We start from the raw sequence: 20846 nt of genomic DNA on the forward strand, positions 1-20846 counted from the left end.
GCAAAGCTACTAGGCTAACCACGCGGACAATACTAAATTATGTCTTATCTTATTATTCATTACATGAATGTGAAAGGAATGAAATTTTTATTTTTTTTTTTATATTTTTATATTGATCCCATTCATGAGAGGTTGAAGAACCTAATAAGCACAACAGTGCCATGTGTGTGGGGCGTGCAGGCGAGGATTGAGAAAAAAAGAAGTTTATTGATGTTTTTCTGGAATTGCAGGTTGTGGTTATTTGGGAATACTTCATGAGAAAATGCTCTTCCAGAGGACAGAGGTAGAAGGAATAAAAGAGGAAGAGGAGAAGCAGTTTTGGTGTGTTTACAGTTGCAGTAAATAGGGGTGTTGGACAGACGCTGTCCTTGATTTAATAGGACCAACAAAAAGCGTTCCACTGAATTGGCAATCCTTATTAAGGATTGCCAGTTCAGTGGAACAGTGACGATGAAGGTACCTGTAGTACAGAACAATGATAAAGCTTTTCATCTGAGAGAGATAGAGGTTGAAGTGAGTTTGTAAGGGAGGGATGGAGGGATTATCTATGAGCTGAATTTCCCTCTTATAGCCAGCATCAAGAATTTTTATGGAAGTTTTAGTAGAAGCACCACCCTAAACATGAGTAGTAGTGTGAGGATGGGCAAATTTGGGATTTTGTAGATTTAGTGGGTGAAAAGTTGTATCTTGAGCAGAAGAGAATGACTTACTTTTTTGATGCTGAGGAAGAAATTCACGTGTGTTTATGCCAGGAGAGACTCGGTGTAAATGTTAGTCCATGCAGAGAGAGAGAGATCTAATCCTGTCTAGTGATTTATGTATAGTATTACTTCCAAGCCTCCATGGAGTCCAGAGACTCATTGCAGGAGGTTGAACACTTACAGACCACAATAACTATAATACCTTGCCTTGAACACATTCAGTGTTGGAGCATTCACTACCCACTCTAGCAATACATTCCACTTGCTCACCACCATTCAAGCAAGAGATCAGTTTTTCACCTCTTTACTCACATCATCTTTGTGCAGTTTCCAGGGATGACCTAGATGACCTCTTGTTCTTGCATTACCCATTGGCCTATGCAATAATTCCTTTGTATCTATTTGATAGACTTCTGTCACTAACTTATATGTATTACTGAGGGAGAATACAAATGGAAGAGTGTGATAGAATAAAAAGAAAGATAGTGGAGGGAAAGGAGTAGCGAATGACAAAAATAGCACTCTATGGCAAACTATCATAAAAGGTGTACGTAGATGAGAGGGTGCACAAGGTACGTTTTCCAGGAGGGAGAACGAACAGGATGGTTGAGGCACTAAATATGAGAAGTATGCATGCGAGGGAGTTAGTGGTTGGATTGAATGACTTAGTTGGGCATAGAAAGAACCTGAGATTGGACATCAGCAGATTATTGAGGAGAGGGAAACAACGGTGTGGTAGAAGGGGTATTTTGTGTGTGTTGCCCAGGTATGACAATAATGAGTTATGGCAGAGAGCAAAGATCTTGAATGGAATGTTAGTAGAAATGTGTGAAGAGGAAGGAGTGCAGTTTGCAAATGTGTGGGATGAGTTTGAGGGATGAATAAAGCTATATAAATGGACTTCATCTGATGGTTTTTGGAGTGACTCATTTGAGAAAGTTGCTGCTGGAGGGAAGTATAATGAGTGATGCAAATAAGGTATCAGTGGAAGTCAAAGATGATGTGAATGAGCAAGAGCGTAAACTAGGTGAAACTAATGTGGTGATGAATGGAGAAGAGAATGCGACACTAGAAAAGCAAGCTGGACAGGGAAACAGGGTGGACCAGGGAGATCAGGGGGACATGTGTAAGGATTTCAGAATTTTACATGTGTAAGATTCTGAAAGTGGTAATGAATACACATATATGGATGGTCAGCATAGGAATTGGAATGGCCAGGGATGCATTGGAGGTAGACCAAGAAATGAATTATGTTTATTTATGAATGCCAGGATTGTCAGAAATAAGGAAGATGAAATTGTTTCATTGATTGAGTTTATGTGCCCAAAAATAGTTGGAATAAGTGAAAGGTAATTGGATGAGAATGACATTATGATGGGAATAGAAATGGAGGGATATGATATTTTTCATGGAGATAGGAAAGAAAAATGGGAGGAGGAGGAGTGTTGCTAATGGTAGCAGGGGAATTATGTCTGTGCAAGGTTTAGATACAAGGAGAAAAAAGTGGCAGTGTTTTTGAAGCAGTATGTTGTGAAGTGGAGGTTGATAGAATGAGATATTTGGTAGGGTGTTGTTGCTACATGCTAGGGAATGTAGAAGGTGAGACAAAGAAATGTATAGGCAACTTGGCTTAGTGAACAAGCAAAGGGTGATCATTATGGGATCATTGAAATGAAGAGATAACATCAGGGAATAAAGAGAATGAACTTCTCCAGTTCTTAAGGGACAACAATTTTAGGCAGTACATAATGGAGGACATACAAGGGTTAAGAATATCTTAGATGTGGTTATATCATCAGAGGATGTGATTGTGAATGGTGCGTCTAATCTTCTCCCAGTTGAAAAGAGTGACCATGAAGTGATTAACCTGTTTGCAGCCAATCACATGAGAACCTCTATAAAACAGGAATATATGTTGAACTACAAAGCTGATAATTATGGAAAGCTTAGGAGACAACTTGGAGCTATAGTTTGGAAAGAGGAGTTGAGTATGAAGGATATAGATGCTGCATAGGCATTGATTAAGAGCTGTTTAACAGTAGCAATATCTAAGTGTCTTCCAAAATTGAAAAGGCTTAACATGGTAGGATTAAAATGGATGAATGTTGGTAATGATCAGTTGCATGAGGAGCAAGGAGCAGGCCAGGAAGGTACTTATTTGGTAAGGGCAGCAAAAGTGAAGTATGAGAAGAAATTGGCCAATTAAACTAAGAAAAATCATAGTGAGTTCTTTCGATATGTGGCAAGTAGAAGGAAAGCTATGGGAAGATGATGCTAGTTGATGAGAATGGCAGATTGGTAACCAGTACAGAGGATATAGTTGAATTATTTAATGATCAGTTTATCAGTGTATTTCATCTTCATGAAGGCAACATCAGGAGAAGCTGGGGTGTAGAATGTATGGCAGAGGAGGGACTGATCATGTTCACTCTTCTAGTTGAAGAATTATGATAGAAATTATGTGAATTATAGTATGCCTATCATGATGGGTCTTATTACATAATAATGGGAGAAACTTTAATGATAATTGATATAAATTAAAATCTGCCTAACACATTAGAATACTCAGAAGACATGAAATATTAATGACAAGTTCATGTCCCCACCTAATTAACTAGCATAGTAAAAAAAAAAATTGAGAAAATCATTTAGGGTAATTAACAATGTGAAATCGTTTAAATTAAGAAACTTACTAGAAGGAAATTTTTCATGTGAGTTTTGCTTGTAGGTTGTAAACTTATAGTACATTATCTAATGTGCAGCTCACCCATTCTTGTATTTCTTGTATTAATTCTTGTAGATAAGCTTATACGTTGGTGATACATAACTGTTAATTTTAAAGAAAGAACAACGTATATTATTATATTAACTAAATGACTTTAATTAATAGTTCTCCCAAGGACCAGTCACTTCCTCTAGACCTGCCTAGAGTTTACCAGGTCCCTTGTAGTTGTAAACTGTCTTACTATGGCCAAACAGGCAGGACTGCTAATATCAGGATATCTGAACATAAGAATTATATCCGTTTTCACCGTTATAGCCACTCAGGACTTGCTGACCATGCCTTGGACACCTGTCATAAAATATGTTGGAAGAAAGCTTCCTTACTACACTGCAGCGAGTTTAAATATGAGAGATTATTCTTAGAATCAGTCTCAACCTTAAAAAAACTCCCCAAACCTCAATAAATTTGGATACATGAGACTACCCCAAATATGGGAGGCTTGCGTTCTTAGAACATCAGCCCAAGATTAATACCCAATTTGGCCCACTAGGTGGCACCCTTTAGGACTCTAGGACTAACTTAAGTTGTTTTCTTCAGCCATTTTTTCTCAATGTTAGTGCCTGCGTGCACATTTCATTAATTTTTATGTTTCCTGAAGATGGTAATGTAACATTACTGAAATATTGGAAGTATTAATTAAAGTTATTTAGTTAATATAATAATATACATCGTTCTTTCCTTAAAATTAACAGTTAGTTATTTCATAATATTAATATGGAAGTCTTACTCTGGGAACTAAACATGAAACTTTACTAAAATAAAGAGCCAAAAGCTTCAGTTCAACGATGCAAAGTTATATAAATCAAGTGTATATTAAATCCAGCATTATTACAAAGCTGAATGTAGAAACTATGAAAGTTTCATATGAAATTTGACCAGAGAGCTTACGGGAATACACTTGCCAGCATTTACGAGTTGCCCTAGCATGGACCATATAGAAGACATGATCGCTTGCAAAGCGTTCATATATTCACCTTTTATTGGTCCATTTTGATAAGGTTTCACTGGCCTCACAGCTGTTTCGAACTGGTTGGTTCTCCTCAGAGACTAGGCAAAAACCTTTAGAGAGCAAAAACTCTCATTCAGTACTGAAGAATTTGAAGTGTCGGAAAGGTGCATTTTTTGTAATCGAACTCTCAGTCGGTGTGTAAAGTATTTACTAAAATAAAGAGCCAAAAGGCTTCAGTTCGGTGATGCAAAATTATATAAATCAAGTGGATATTAAATCCAGCATTTCAAAGCTGAATGTAGTAACTGTGAAAGTTTTGTATGAAATTTGACCAGAGAGCTTATGGGAATACGCTCGCTGGGCATTTATGAAATAGCTGTCAGGCCAGTGAAACCTTATCATATTATTATCATAATCATATCATTATCACATTGCATCACATCAATCTATGCTGCAGTGGGATTCAAACCTAGCCTGTAGAAAGCATTGTAAACTCAGTCGACCAAGCTGGCTATTAATATTCATATTTATTTCATAAATATTAACATATTTGAGAATGAAGTCTATTGCAATAACTTACAGCTGCAATTCAAGCCTTTAGTAAGATTATTTTGTATGATAACTGCTTCATATGCATAAAGCAAAACAAGGCAGAGAAGATATTTTATTCCTCATTGATTTTTTTGATTTTGATCTGCAGATTTTTTTCTGTATTATGAGCCATTTTAATTTAAATACCTTTAGCTCTTTATTTAAACAGATATACAAGATGTTTCAAAGGGGAGATATTCAACTTTGAATGACAATAGTAATTGTCATTAAAATGTAGCTTGAAGTTTCAATACAGACAATTAAAGCTTGAAGTTTCAATACAGACAGTTAAAGTTCGATATGACTGCCTTCAGTAATTCTGCAGACATCCCATCTGAAATTAATTTCCTGCGACATGCAGCAGAGCATATTTGGCATAACTTCAGCAATAGCGGCAATAATTCTGGAATGCAGTTCATCCAAATTGGCTGGTAGTGGTGGTACAAACACTTGCTCTTTCACAAAGCCCCACAAGAAAAAAATCTAATGGTGTAAGGTTGGGGAGAGGGCGGTGGCCATCCTACAGGTGCCCCTCTACCAATCCATCTGCCTGGAAAACAGGTGTCGAGGTATGACCTTACATCTGTCAGGTAATGAGTAGTTGCTCCATCTTGCTGGAAATGTAAGCGTCCGTCGTGGTGGTCATTCTCATCTAATTGTGGTATTAGGTAACTTTGTAGCACGTCCAGATACAAACCACCAATAATGATAGACTCCAAAAAAAAGAAGAATCCATACACTTTCTTCTTGCTTATGACATGAAAAACATTAGCTTTGGGATGCCATGAACATGTTCTATGATGGTGTGTGGATTTTTGCTTCCCCAAATTTTGCAGTTGTGAGTATTTGCTTGCCCTTACTTGACAAGTGCACTTGTCACTGAAAATGATCATGTCCAAAAAGTCTTCATTTTGTTCTATCCTACTGATCATTTCCATACAGAAATCCTGGCATATCTTCTTATCGCCTTTCTTCAAATGTTATATGAAGGTAAATTTCTAGGGCCTTAAATGTAGATGCTGTTGTAGAACACACCACACAGTCACATGTGGAATTCCAATTTGGCAAGACGCCCATCTGATTGACTTTCCAGGGCTTCTCTGGAAAAGTTTTCCAACTTTTCCACAGCAGATGTGGCCTTCCCGTTGACCTTGGATGATGCACAGCCTGTTTCCACAAAATTCTTAGATTGTGCCACATAGATTGTGCACCTACTAGGAGGTTCTTTGCCATATTGCGTTTTCTCAAACCAAAACACACATGTTCGCTCTGCACCATCGAAAGTTGCTATTTTCAAATGGTGTGATATTACACTATCTAGTGTTGTAATTTTGCTAATAAAGTTATGTGACCAAAAATTGATGTTTTTTGTCACATAACTTTCACTACATTATGACACTCACTCAGCTTTTGTACATCTGAGATATTCTCTGTTCTCCTGCAAAGTTGTATACATCCTTTGGAAACCTTGTATTGGAACAGCATCCTTCCAATGAAACAGGAGACAACCATTTAAAATTCTTATGCACATGTTTTCAAACTCAAAAAAAAATCATGGTCCCAGTTAGTGCTTTAGTATCAAGATGATATTACATTTAGTATTTGATTGTAGGAATTAGACATTGTTTACACATAATAAAGCTTTGACATATTTTCAGAAATTTCAATTATGTATGAAATTGAAAGTTTATTTTTCACTTGGTTAGACTATAATAAATTTAGTTTAATCCTTTATCCAAGTGTGAACAAACAAAGTTTGCACCTGCAAATATCTTCAGGACTGAATATGGTGTTGTTCTACCTTACTTGGGTAAGGTAGTACAACACCGGGCAACTCGTAGCAAAGGTGGACCAAGCTAACACCACTTCTATCCCAGTATCTCCCATAATGCAAAACACAGCTCCTTGCGGATCTGTATAATGTTATGCATTAAGGGATTGGCTACTACCCAGACTAGTTTCGACCTTTATTGAGGTCTCTTTAGTGGGAGCCAGGCTCAGAGGTGGAGATACCAGGCAGAAGCAATAGCAAGGTCATCTTTACCTATAGGAGTTGCCAAAAGGTGTGCCACCTTTTTTTTATTAAATTACTTTGGATTTAGAGAAAGATGTTGAAAGTTTATTTTTCACTTGGTTAGACTATAATAAATTTAGTTTAATCCTTTATCCAAGTGTGAGCAAACAAAGTGTAAGCAAACAAACTTTTTGTTCACACTTGGATAAAGGATTAAACTAAATTTATTATAGTCTAACCAAGTGAAAAATAAACTTTCAACATCTTTCTCTAAATCCAGAGTAATTTAATAATAAAAAAAAAAGGTGGCACACCTTTTGGCAACTCTTATAGGTAAAGATGACCTTGCTATTGCTTCTGCCTGGTATCTCCACCTCTGAGCCTGGCTCCCACTAAAGAGACCTCAATCAAGGTCGAAACTAGTCTGGGTAATGGCCAATCCCTTAATGCATGACATTATACAGATCCGCAAGAAGATGTGTTTTGCATTATGGGAGATACTGGGATAGGAGTGTTGTTAGCTTGGTCCATCTTTGCTATGATTTTCCCGGTGTTGTACTACCTTACCCCCAGTAAGGTTGTACAACACCTACCTTACCCCAGTAAGGTTGTACAACACCATATTCAGTCCTGAAGATATTTTCAAGCACAAACTTTGTTTGCTCACACTTGGATAAAGGATTAAACTAAATTTATTAAGTATGCAATTATATTGTTATTGATCTGTATTAATTTATTATAGCTCATCATGAAGAACTTACAGCTACAATGCAAGCCTTTAGTAAGATTTCATTACGAATTACAAGTAAGTGTATTTTGCATGATGCAAAAGGTTTCTTTCCTTTCTTACGCATAAAGTTTCTCACGATAACTAGACGTCATTCTGTATTTTAATTCTTTTAACTTTTGGAATATATTATTTCTTGTATAGTTCACCCACCATTTGTAGATCCCTTCTTGGCATTTTGCCAAGAATAGTCGATTCATGCTGAAGGAGAGAAAGAAATGAAGGATGTGCGAATTGGTCGCCAACATGCGAAATCACGTGCTTTCTTATCTGTTGCTGTACTAGTACTAGCTTGATTTTTGTTGTCGCATTTTTGCATTATTTTTTTATTATTAATTTGTATGATGGATCCAGTACAGTCGACCAGTTCTGTTGTTAAACATTTCAGTAGCTCTTGCAAAAGAATATTGAATAATGTGCTGACATTCTGCGAAAAAGAATCATCAGAAGGCCATCTTCTTGTTCCCCTTTCTCAAGTCATAAAACATGCAAGTGCAATTGCGGGCGTATCAGGGTCGACTGTTAAAAGAATTCATAGGGAATCAAAAGGTGAAGATAAGCCAAAATTTAAATCTCCTAAAAAAAAGCTCCAGAGAAAGAAAACCATCGAAACCGTAACGTTGAATGATTTTGATGTAGACATTATACGAAGAACTATTCACGAATTTTACGTGGTCGAGAAAAGAGTGCCAACTGTTCCGAAATTGATTCCTGTGCTTAAAGAAAAAATTAATTTTCTTTGGAAAAGAGAAACTTTAAGGAAAATAAGCGAAGTGACATTGTTTTATCTAGAATGCAGTATTTGAGAGCAATAAGACGTTTCAGGGAGGAGAAAAGACCGATTGTGTATCTAGATAAAACTTGGATTGATAGTAATTTAACTTATGGAAAATGTTGGCAGTCTAAAGAAGAATGTGGAGTGCTACAAACCGGAAATGCCTTGCGGCACATAATAATTTTGTGTGCGGGTGGAGAAATGGGTTTTTTAGCAAATTCAAACTTACTATACAAAGCCAATTCAACTATTGGAGATTACCACAGACAAATGAATTCTACAATCTTCGAAAAGTGGGCAGAAGAAAAACTGATTCCAAACCTTCCTAAAAATGCTGTTGTTATAATTGATAATGCTTCATATCACTCTATTCGATTAAACAAAGTTCCAAATTGGTCTAATAAGAAGCAAGTTCTTATGGATTGGCTCTCTGCAAATAACATTTCTCATTCCCCAGATATGCGAAAAATTGAATTGCTTAATCTGGTCAAAAGAAACTCGCCCACAACTAAACTATTTAAATTCGACATGATGCTCAAAGAGCATGGATTTCTAGCTTTGAGGCTATCACCATATCATTGCGATATTAATGCTATTGAGTATGTTTGGGCAGAAGTGAAAAGTTTCATTCGCCATCGCAACATAACTGGGGATATTGACATGTCGAAACTTTTTAAGCTTTCAGAACAGGCGATTGAAAGTATTACAGTTCAAAACTGGGGAAAATATTGCTCCCTCATGTCACCTCATTGGAAAATATATATTGGGACAGAGACGGAATTATCAAAGAATTATGCGAACCTTCGGTGATCGGTTTAAGCGAAAGTAATGGCGATTCGGACACCGATTCAGATGACTCTGAAGATTAAAAGAATTTGACAGTGGTATTTTTTCCAACATTTTTTTTGCATGGGTTTGTTAAAAGAGTCACAACCAGTCATAAATAATTAATCAGTTTAGGACATTAAAGTGTCTCAGTTCTCTCAACTGTAAGTTTAGAATATCTAAGTTCATTTGAAATAATTTCTGTTTTTCTGTATAATTATTTTTTATTTTATAGAAAACATTTTTAAAAATAAACTTAGTTACATTTTTGTTTTATGCTATACTTTTTTAATTTTGTTAACACTCTACGTACATTTTTCCAACTGTTATACAAGCAAAATAGTTACACTTTAAAAACAGCAATGTTCGTAAAAGAAAAGCTAAATTTTCCGACCTGTAATAATAAACAAACTCATCCCAGAAGACGGATTGATTACCCTATTATCAGAATGGATTCTCCTTTTTCTGACATGTGCAGAAGTATCGAGGGACCTCTAATCGGTGGGTGAACTATAATACAGAAATGCATAGATGATGTGAGAGATGTGAACTTTATTTTTTTTGTGTGTATGTGTGTGTGTGTCTCACCTACAAAAGTTTGTAAACCTATAGCACATTGTTACTGTAGTGAGCTAACGATTTTTTATTTTTGATATTTTATATTTTTATTTATTTATTACATAGTCTAGAAACTCTGCCTTTGAAGCAATATTGAATCTTTTTAAGCCAGTTCAGGCCTCTAATATTAGCAATGTGGGGTCTAACACTCTGCACTGAAATTCATCTCTGACCTGAAGGCAATCACAAAAATCCATGCCTGTAGTGGGATTTGAACCTGCATCCTGTTGGTTGAAGTGTGGATTGCTATGTTACTCACAAACCATATCTCTTATGTGTTCAGTAAAAGATCTTTTCTAAAAATTTGAAAATATCAATTGAATTTTCTCTTAAATGTGAAGACTTCAAAAATCCACAATCCCTTTGCATTCCAAATTCGTATCATTTGTCACTGTTTCTTCATGATGTTGTAGACCATAGCACCATTTCATTGTTCTTTCTTTTTTATTCATGCCACTGAACTGACAATCCTCATTCCTCCACTTTACACTATAATTTTCATTTATTTGTGCTGTAATTTCATTATGTTTCATATTAATATTACAAAATTGATAAAAATAGGATTAACAAGGTATATGAGTCTTTGGCATTGATGAACACAGATGATAAATGATATTAACAGATTCTGTAAGGTGCTAAAATTTGGCATGAATACTGACCACATGAGAGTCACCACTAATCATGAATATATCCATAATCTAATATTACTTGTTTTTATGCTTCTTTATGAGTGGTTTAATGAATTCATTGAAAGCATAGTTATTTATTGTTTACTTGAAACATTTTCTTGAAGAATTAAAACTTCATGAAATAAATTTGTGAACTTTACATCAGGATGAATATCAAAATCTAAGTTCTATTACTATTAGCTTAATGTTAATCATGTTAACTACTGGTTAACTAGTAACTCTTTTTGAGGAGTACTCTGTACTTTAATAACATTTTTTCAAGTGTATGCTATCCTCTTTTTTTTGATTTACAAATAAAAAAAAGTAAAACATGGTTGAATGAGGATGATATCTTGATGGGAAAAATGGAAGGATACAATGTTTTCTTTTTGCAAGGATAGAAAAGACAAGAAGGGAGGAAAAGTGTGCTGATGATTACAGTGCAGGAATTATGTTCACATAAGGTAGACATGCAAGAGGGAAATGGTGGGAATAATTTGAGGCAGTGTGATGCAGGGTGAAAGTTTACAGGAAGAGATATGTAGTCAGTTGTTGCTATAGGCCAGGGAATGTGAAGGGTGATGATGAATAAATGTAAAAACAACCTGAGTTAGTGAACAAAGAAAGGTTATCATTATGGGTGAATTTAATTATTCCAGTATAGATTGGACTGAAGAGTTTGGGAATAAGGAAAATGAATTTCTTGAGTTCTTGAGATAGACTTATTTTAAGCAGTATATAAAGGAGGGTATGTGAAATTGAGAGTTTAAGATCTGATCATTCTATTAGAGTATGATTATAAGTGTGCTATTGCACTTCCTTCCAGTTGGTGAGAATGATCATGAAGTGATCACCTGGGTTGTTGCTAGCAATATGAAGACTTCTTTAAGGAAAGAATATATGTGGAATTACAAAGCTGGTGATTATGAGAAGCTTTGGAGACAGCTTAGAGCTATAGCATGGAATGAAGAGTTAAGCAATAAATAAATAAATGCTGCCTGTGAACTGACAAAAAGATACTTAACAGCATCAATGTGAATGGATGTGAATGTATTCCAGAGATCAGAAGGTTGAATAGGGTCAAATGGATGATTAAGGGGATTAAGCATGAAATCTGGAAGAAGAAGGTATTTTGAAGACAGCACAAGATGAATAATGGTAATATTCAGTTGCACGAAGAGTATGAAGAGCAGGCCAGGATGGTCCAGTTGGTAAGGACAGCAAAAGTGCAGTATGAACAGAAATGAGCAAATTAGGCCAAGTAAAACCTAGGGAGATTTTTTCAATATGTGGCAAGTAGGAAAAAGAAAGATTGTGGCAAGATGTGATGTTAATAGATGAAAGTGGTGGATTGGTAACTGCTGTAGAGAACATAGTTGAGGCATTTAGTGAGCAGTTCATCAGAGGGTTTTTCATCCTCAATGGGAAATTAGAAGTTGAAGCGTATGAAATAAAAAAAAATTACTGGTGAGCGAGGAAGAGGTATATGAAGAGTTGAGTAAGTTAGATGTCAATTAGGCAGTAGCATGTCACCATGTGTCTTAAGGGAATGTTCCAAGTTGTTAGTGTCAGCCTTGGCTGACCTGTTTAACAAGAGTCTTGTAACAGCACAAGCCCAAAGTAGCAGAAGGAAGGTAAAATTGTTCACTTCACAGTGGTAGTGGTGATGGTGATAAAGCTAAGGCTACAGATTACAGGCCGATCTGTATATCTGGAGTTGTAGTTTAGATGGGGGAGAGGTTGGCAGCTGGAATACAAAAGTCAGTTGATAAAAGTCTATTCTTGGTGCTTGTCAGCATTGGTTTGTTAAATAGAGATCTTTTTTTACCAACTTTATGTGTTGAATAGAGAAATTAGGACTATGGAGATTACTTTAGCTGAAGTAACTAGAACAGAATTAAGTATGGGAGAGTCTTTGGTGATTGATGAAGTAATAAATAGTATGGGAGTGATTGGGAGTCAACAGAATGAAAGCACAAGTGGTCCAGAAGAAAGGAGATGTCATGAGAGTGAGGGAGTAAGTAAAAGAGTGTTGAATAATGAAACTGGGAGAGTCATGCTGAATAGCGTAGAAAATGAGGCTCTGAGTGAAGTTATGAGTGGTAAAATATATGGTAATTCTATGATTAAGGGTATGGAGAGTGGTATGTCTGAGGAGTGCTTGGCTGGTGGAACAATAGAGAGAGTGGCTTTAGCAATAAAGAGAGGGCATGATGCAGAAAGATGATAGTTATGGTGCGTTAGGTTAGCAAAAAATTTAAGAACATTGTTAGATATCATGAAGAAGAAAAGTGTCAATGGGAGGATAGTGTGTGTGTGCTGCCTCGTTTTGGCAATTATGAGTTAAGTAGACGAGTGATGATAATGAATGATATGATTGCAAGAATGTGCAAAAAAAGAGGTCTGGAATTTGTTGATGTTGGAGTGTGTTTGAAGGCAAAAGACAGCTGTATGCTAGAGATGGGTTGTATCTGAACATGGAAGGTCATAAGCGATTGAAGAAGTTACTGTTTTCTGAACAAGTTGAAGTAATTGGGCAGGAAAACTAAAATTGAAAAGATTGAGTATAAGAGGGAGAAACTTAATCAGTGATTGCATATTTGTTGATCCTTATTTGTGGAATAATTGCAGAATAGAATGGATAAAAATCAGCATGGGACTACTGAAATTAGTGACATGTATATCAGTTCTAAAGCTGGTACAAGAACTAAAGGGAATCTGCAATTTTTGTATACTAATGTAAGAAGCATTCGAAATAAGAGGGAAGAATTTTTGGCATTAGTCAGTGCAATCTCACCAAAAGTTGTAGGCATTAGTGAAACTTGGCTGTCAGCAGAAGATGTGGTCACTGGAAATGAACGTGATGGGTACAGTATTTTCAGGGAGGATAGAGAAGATAAAACCGGGGGAGTCTTGATATACTACTTTCTTGATATCTAATGAGTTGCAGCCAAAGAAAATAGTATATCAAGATGATAGACATGTGAATGATAGTTCATTTGAGGCGGGGTCTGGTGTGAAATAGTGATCAGCGCAACCAAATATACAGTTGGTTGTTGCTATAGACCAGGGGGGTACAGGGAATGATATTGACTTCATGCATCAGCAAATTAGTGCAATGAGTGTAGGGTTAGTGATTATTACAAAACCGATTACCACAACACAATTATGGCCGTCTTAAATGACCAACGCACCTACCAAAAAATCCACAATAATCCTACCCCCGACCCCATAAAACAAATCAACAGCACCCTACACACCTTAGTTAAAACAAAATAGATAAAACCACAATGAGAGACACAACCCCCCCGCACTACACGCACCCCCTATATGTTCGGGAACATCAAACCCACAAGGACGGTTATCCGATACAACCCATAGTCTCCTACAAGAACACCACCACAGCTCCTTTATCTAAATTTGTCGCCAAACTCATCAAACCACTACTAACAACGTCTATCTGTATGATCAAAAATACGGATGACCTATTCTGGAAAATTAATAACACTACTCCATCCCAAGATGACATCCTCACCTCATTAGATGCAACTTCATTATACACAAACGTGGATGTCCCCAGGACATTAGACATCGTACACACACTACTCACAGAGGACCACACCCTACACACACACACACCAATAAAACTAACACCAATTGACATTATTAGCTTAATCAAACTCACAATATCTGCAAACGTCTTTAAGTTCAACAACTCCTTATATGTTCAAATTTTCGGTCTCCCAATAGGCCATAACATCAGTGGTCATCTAGCACAGTGCTTCCCAAACTTTTGGATGTCAGAGCCCCCTTTGCAAAAATTAAACTATTTCACGGCCCCCCTCGAAAAATAATCTTAATAGAGAGATATATTAATATAATATTTATTGTATTTATATTCAATACAAAACATACACAGCGAATATTGCAAAAATCTAATGCATATATTACATTTTTTGCCTCTTACCGTTTGGTTCCGAAGACGATGCGGGCTGTTCTGGTAAAATATGAAATACTGTCTTTTTTTTTTTTTTTTTTTTTTTGAGTCTGTTTCTGCTTATTCTGATTGTTCGCGGGATTTTTTTTTTTATCAGCCACTTATCCATCTCAGGATTAAATTTTTTTAACGTAGAATAGACCAAATAATATCGCCACTTACCGATACTGGCACACCACAGACTGATAACATGAAATTAGTGAATATTATCTGAATAAAGGGAATCCCCGGACCAGGAACATTTTTCTCTTTTGTGACTTTTAAGGTAATTAAGCCTAACGCGAAACAGACAGCAAAGGCAGGTTATATGATTGGTGCGGTATTAACAAAAGATCGCACAACTGAAAGATAAAAGCATAGCTGACAATTGAGTTGAAATGCTAACTCTCTTCAACCGAATTCCATATGTGAAACTGCCATAACATTCATTATATGTATATATAACTTAGTATATATATATATATAATGTTTATAAAAGTTTCTAAAATATTTTATATATATATTATATATATATATATATTTAACACTTTTACGAATTTTAACACGTTCGGTTGAATTTTATTGCTGCCTTGGGAAATCGAACTCACACACATCTAATTAAAAACAATAGTTTTTAGTTAGATACTGTGTTTGCCCATGCAACATATGGTTTTGTTTCAGTCTATACAGCATAGTTTCTGTATGATGGGACATGTGATTCATTACTTAGTGTGTTTTTATCCCAGTTGTCTCTAATTGCACTATTTATTGAGAAATACATTACACAGACTCCTCATACCTTATTCACTGGCATAATAAAAGCACTTGTTTTTATTGTCTCTGCAGTATAGTGGCTGTTACGGAGGGCGTGTTGTTTACCACTGCAAGCATGTTACTATCTCTCCACATGAACTTGTTTAAGCTTTTTTTCATGTGTGAAGTATATGCGAAACTTTTATTGGTAACAGAAAACTAGCTCGGATGACAGTGATAATATAAAACGAGTTTTGATATGTATATAAAGTCAATATCAACAGTCCCTGATTACGAACACGTGATGAAAGGGACAGGAAGATTGGGAGCTTCCCTGGAGAGCATTCGAAGTAAATACAATTAACCACTGCTTTGAAATGAAACACATGAATAAGCAATATTTACTAATATTCATTAAGTGCCGAAACACGCAGGAAACAAAGTTTGTGAACCAACACGTGAATTTTTCCATTAAAATATAAAAAATAAAAAAAAATAAATAATAAATAATAAAAGTTAAATACATTTCTTTTAAAATAAAAAAAAAATCTACTTAGTCCTAAAACGTTTTAAATTTGTTTTCATTATTTCACGGCCCCCTCAACAAAAGCTGCGGCCCCCAAGGGGGCCACGGCCCACAGTTTGGGAAGCGCTGATCTTTAAGATGGGGTATATATGGAACTACAGGTTAGGCAATTATAACAAGCTTTGGAATGAGCTTGCGGCCATCCCATGGCAGAACATATTGCAGGGAAAAGATGTTAGCAGTGCATGGGATAAAATCAGCAGGTATCTAAGGAAAGCAATATCAGATTGTGTCCCCATGATCAGGAAGACAAACATTTTCTTTTTTTGCAGATCAAGCTTGATACTACTGCTCATCCATCTAACGCCTACCATAAAGTAGGTGTTAGATAGATGAGCAGTAGTATCAAGCTTGATCTGCAAAAAAAGAAAATGTTAAGGTAGGTGTTAGCTGGATGAGCAGTAGTATCAAGCTTGATCTGCAAAAAAAAGAAAATGTTATGGAGAATGTACAAGGAGAAAGGTGATCAGTACACCCATGAGCAGAACAAGGCTCAAGCTTGGAAGGTTACCAGCATAGTAAGAAAAGCTAAATCTAATTATGAGAAGACCTTAGCCAATGAGATCAAGGGTAATCCCAAAGAGTTCTTCTGCTATGTGGCAAGTAAAAGGAAGAATGACTTTGGAAGGATAACTTTAGTGGGTGCAGATGGTATTGAGGTGACAAATTCAGATGTAATAGTCGAATTACTGAGTGATCACTTTTCAAAAGACTATCACCCAAGTGAGGATATCTCTGTACCTGTAGCAATAACTAATGTGAGAATTGAAGTTAAGAAATCAGAAGTATTTAATATATTGCAAAATTTAAATGCAAACACTGCTGTAGGTTTAGATGAAATATCAGCTTGGGTGTTGCGTGAATGTGTAAAGAAATTGTCAATGCCTCTTACTTGGTTGTTTAACTTAAGTTTGAACTGTGGTATGGTCCCTAGGGAGTGGAAGGAAGGCAAAGTAGTTCCTTTGCATGAAGGTGGCTCTAAAACTGCAGTAGTTAATTACAGACCAATCATCATCTCGGGAATGGTGGTAAGTATAGGAAAAAGTTGGTTAAAGAAAAAATTCAAGAATGGGTGGATCAGGTTATGATACTTTATAGGGGTCAACATGGTTTTGTTAAAGGTAGATCCTGCCTTAGCAATCTATTAACTTTTTATAATAGAATGACATTTGAGTTGGACAAAGGCAATGGCTACACAGTGGTACTTCTGGATTTTGCTAAGGCTTTTGACAGGATACCCCATGGAATACTGTTGCACAAATCGGAGCAGATGGGGATGGATACTAAACTGGTGATATGGATAGGAGAATGGCTCAAGGAGAGATACCAAAAGGTAGTGTATGGAGGAGCAGAGTCCAGGATGAGGCAGGTGACCAGTGATGTGCCTCAGGGCTCTCTGCTTGCGCCATTGTTGTTTAATTTATACATAAATGATATAGGAAATGGCTTAAAGGGAGATATTCAGTTGTTTGCTGATGATGCAAAGTTGGGTAGTACAATAAAAAAATCAAGCTGATGTTGAGAGTTTGCAGGATGATTTAAAAAATAAGCTGGCAAAATGGCAAAAGGTAATGGATGTCAGTTTAATGTGGAAAAGTGTAAAGTTATGCATTTTGGGATTAAAAGATAACCAGCTGTGTACTACATTGATGGAATGGTACTCCATTCCATCAATGTAGAGATTGTTGAGGCTGTGTGCAATCCAAGATTGCACATAGGATTACTTGGTTATTGAGGAACACACTAACATACAGAGATAAAGAGGTTATTATTCCCCTTTATAAAGCATTGATACTTCCACATTTGGATTACTGTGCTCAGGTCTGGTCACCTGGATTCCTTGGAGATGAGGAGGTTGTGGAGAGGGTTCCGAGGAGAGTGACTAAGTTGGTTAGTGATGTAAAAAATGCTCTCTACATTGATAGATTAAGAGCTTGTGGATTGTAGAGGTTTGTTGATAGGCGGAGAAGATGGGATATGATAGAAACATTTAAATTTAAATTACTAAAAGGTTTTTATAAGATTGATGCAGGGAAATGTTTCAGTTGTGTGATAGTGATGGAAGAATATGAGGTCATCCCTGAAAATTAAGAAAAAGTGTGGTTAACAAGGGTATGAGAACGAGGTTTTTTGACTTGAGGGTGGTGAATGAGTGGAATGCATTGCCTGACTCAGTTGTGAGTTCTTCTTCTTCTGTAAATGAATTCAAGAAGAGATATGATACATATTGTTTTGATAGTTTGGGTCTCCCATGATGAGTCTACTGACTCCATGGAGATACCCTTTAATAATAATAATAATAACTTATATAATATAACAAGGTAATGAATGAATTGGATAAGGGAGATTTATATAGAGTAGTAATCTGATCCTGACAACCTCTAACTGGATTCAGGCCAAATAGAGATTGCCAGGGCCAGATTTTCAATTTAAGACAAATAGTTAAGAAGTTTTGGGAATAAAACAAGGATTTGTATTTAAGTTTTGTTGATCTAGAAAAGGTATATGACAAGGTGACAAGAGGAAAGCTCTTCAAAACTCTATAGTTATGTGGTGTAAATTGCCAGCCTGGTTGGCCAAGCGGTTAGAGTATCCACTCTCCAGCCAAAAGGCTGCCAGTTCGAATCCTGCTGTGGGCATAGATGTTTGTGATTGTCTGGGGAAATATCAGTGATGGTAGTTGGTAGATGGCATTGGTGTAGCTGTGGTAGATTGAAAGGTGGAGACGAAGAGTTGTAGAGTAGGTGCCCTCCCTCAATGAGTCTTTGGAGGTGTCATGTAATAATAATAATAATAATGAATGAGACATATTGAGCAATACGCAAGCTCTATTTAAGCTGTAAGTGAGCAGTTAGAATTGATGGAGGGTGCACATTATATTCACTGTTATTCTTCTTCTTCTATATAGATTATGTTGCCATCAGTGGCAGTATCCTCATTTTTTAATGTAATACTGCCACTAATGACATCTGTTCACTCCACTAATCTTTCTCAAAACTCTCATATCAGAGGTCTCCAGTCTTTGATCCAGTGTTTTATTTCTAACCTAGCCTTCAGATCCATAAGTTAAAATTGGTTTGAATATTGTCTTGTATACAGCTACTTTAGTGTAAAATTTCTACACTAATTTCTTTGACTAATTTGACTAATTTCTTTCTTTTACTTTTAAGTGATCATACCACCTGAGCTAATCTCAGGTGGTATGGCCACTTAAACAGAATTGGAGAGGAAAGATTAGCAAAACAAGTGTTCTTTGCTAGGTTGGAAGGAAAAAAGACCCAGAGGAAAACCAAGACCAAGATGATGGATTGATATAGTGAAAAGTGACTTAAAAGACAGAACTATAAGATCTGATAATGTTATCTGTTATCTGTAGTTTTGACAGATAACAGATTAATTTGGAGGAAAATTCTTGATTGGAAGATTGGAATTAATGGTGTAACGTTTGCATGTAGTAATATCATAATTATCCTAAAACTCCTTTAAGGTACACATCAGGAATTTGATAATGATGATGATATACTTGGATTTTGCGAAGGTTTTTGGTAGATTGCCACACCATACCACACCACAAGTTGGTAACTAAATTGGAGCAGATGGGATTGAATGACAGATTAGTGAGTTAGATAGGAAACTGGCTCTTGGCAAGTTGTGTATGGGGTGCAGTATCCCAGGAGAAAGGTTATTAATACTGTGTTGTAGGGGTCTGTTTTGGGGCCATTGTTATTTAACTTATATATTAATGATATTGGGATAGGTTTAACTGGAATTGTACAACTCTTTTCAGATTATGCAAAACTGGGGGGAGAGTGATAAGTAATCGAGTAGATGTTGGTAGTTATAGGAAGAGTTGAATAGATTGTATGAGTAGACAAGTGTATGGAATTGTCAGTTCATTGTTGCAAACTGTAAGGTTCTGAAATTTGATAGGCAACAATGGGATACAAATTATACACTTGGTGGAGAAATTCTGGAGGAGATTAAGGAGACAAGATATCTTGGAGTGTGTGGTAGACAAGGATCTGATGTTCAGAGGTCATATTGAACAAGTTATGAAGTAATCAGATTATGGCAATGATGCAGAGGACTTCAACATGCAGAAATAAAGAGGTTATGGTTCTATAACCTTCTTATTCAGCTCTTACCTTTAGCCTCTTCTAACTTACATCAGCTGTATCTGAGATACAGTTGGTGTAAGTTAGTGATAAAGTGATCATATATCAGCTGAATTGCTCTCCTCTGGACACTGTTGGGAAAAGTTAGGAAAGTTTTATGTGCACTACCCCCAAATGTGAATAGTATTCTGAGGATGGGTGGATTGAGATTTGTATAGAGTTAGTAGCTGCAGGGGTTAAAAGTCATGTCTTGAGCAGACAAGAATGACTAATTTTTTAGAGGCTACAGAAGCTATTGATATGCTATGCCAGAAGAGGCAGAAGGTAAGAATTTAATAACAAGGTAATTTTTAGGAAAGATTTTTGTGTAGATAATGCTTTTATAATTCTAATCTGAGGTTTCAATATTTCAGTGTATTTATAGAAATTCAGAGTACAGTGGTGCCTTGGTTAACAACGGCTTCAGTTAACGACGTACTTGGTTAATGATGAGTGGCTGTAAGAAAAAAATCTCTTGGTTAACGACTCTCGATCATGTGAACCTATGTCCGATCTAAAAAATCGGAATTTTCCAATCGCACTCAGCCACACGTGGGACCTTACAAGCAAAAAAAATTGCAGGTTTCAAATTTAACTATTAACTTTTATTTCAAAAAGTTTTTTTTTTCAACTTTTACTTTTATTTTCAGGTGACGATATGTTC

General features: G+C 36.2%; 1 protein-coding gene across 1 annotated transcript in view; it reads left to right on the forward strand.

The window, feature by feature from the left end:
• Positions 1–20846, forward strand: part of Sec8 (exocyst complex component secretory 8) — a 519950-nt gene that overhangs the window by 57989 nt on the left and 441115 nt on the right. The window contains exon 4 of the mRNA XM_090392988.1: positions 7783–7845. Coding sequence (XP_090249114.1) covers positions 7783–7845 — 63 coding nt within the window. The remainder of the gene's footprint in view (positions 1–7782; positions 7846–20846) is intronic.

Source organism: Typopeltis vanoorti, chromosome 5, assembly GCF_054136105.1.
Source record: "Typopeltis vanoorti isolate ZY-2024b chromosome 5, IOZ_Tvanoo_1.0, whole genome shotgun sequence".
Lineage (NCBI taxonomy): Eukaryota > Metazoa > Arthropoda > Arachnida > Uropygi > Thelyphonidae > Typopeltis > Typopeltis vanoorti.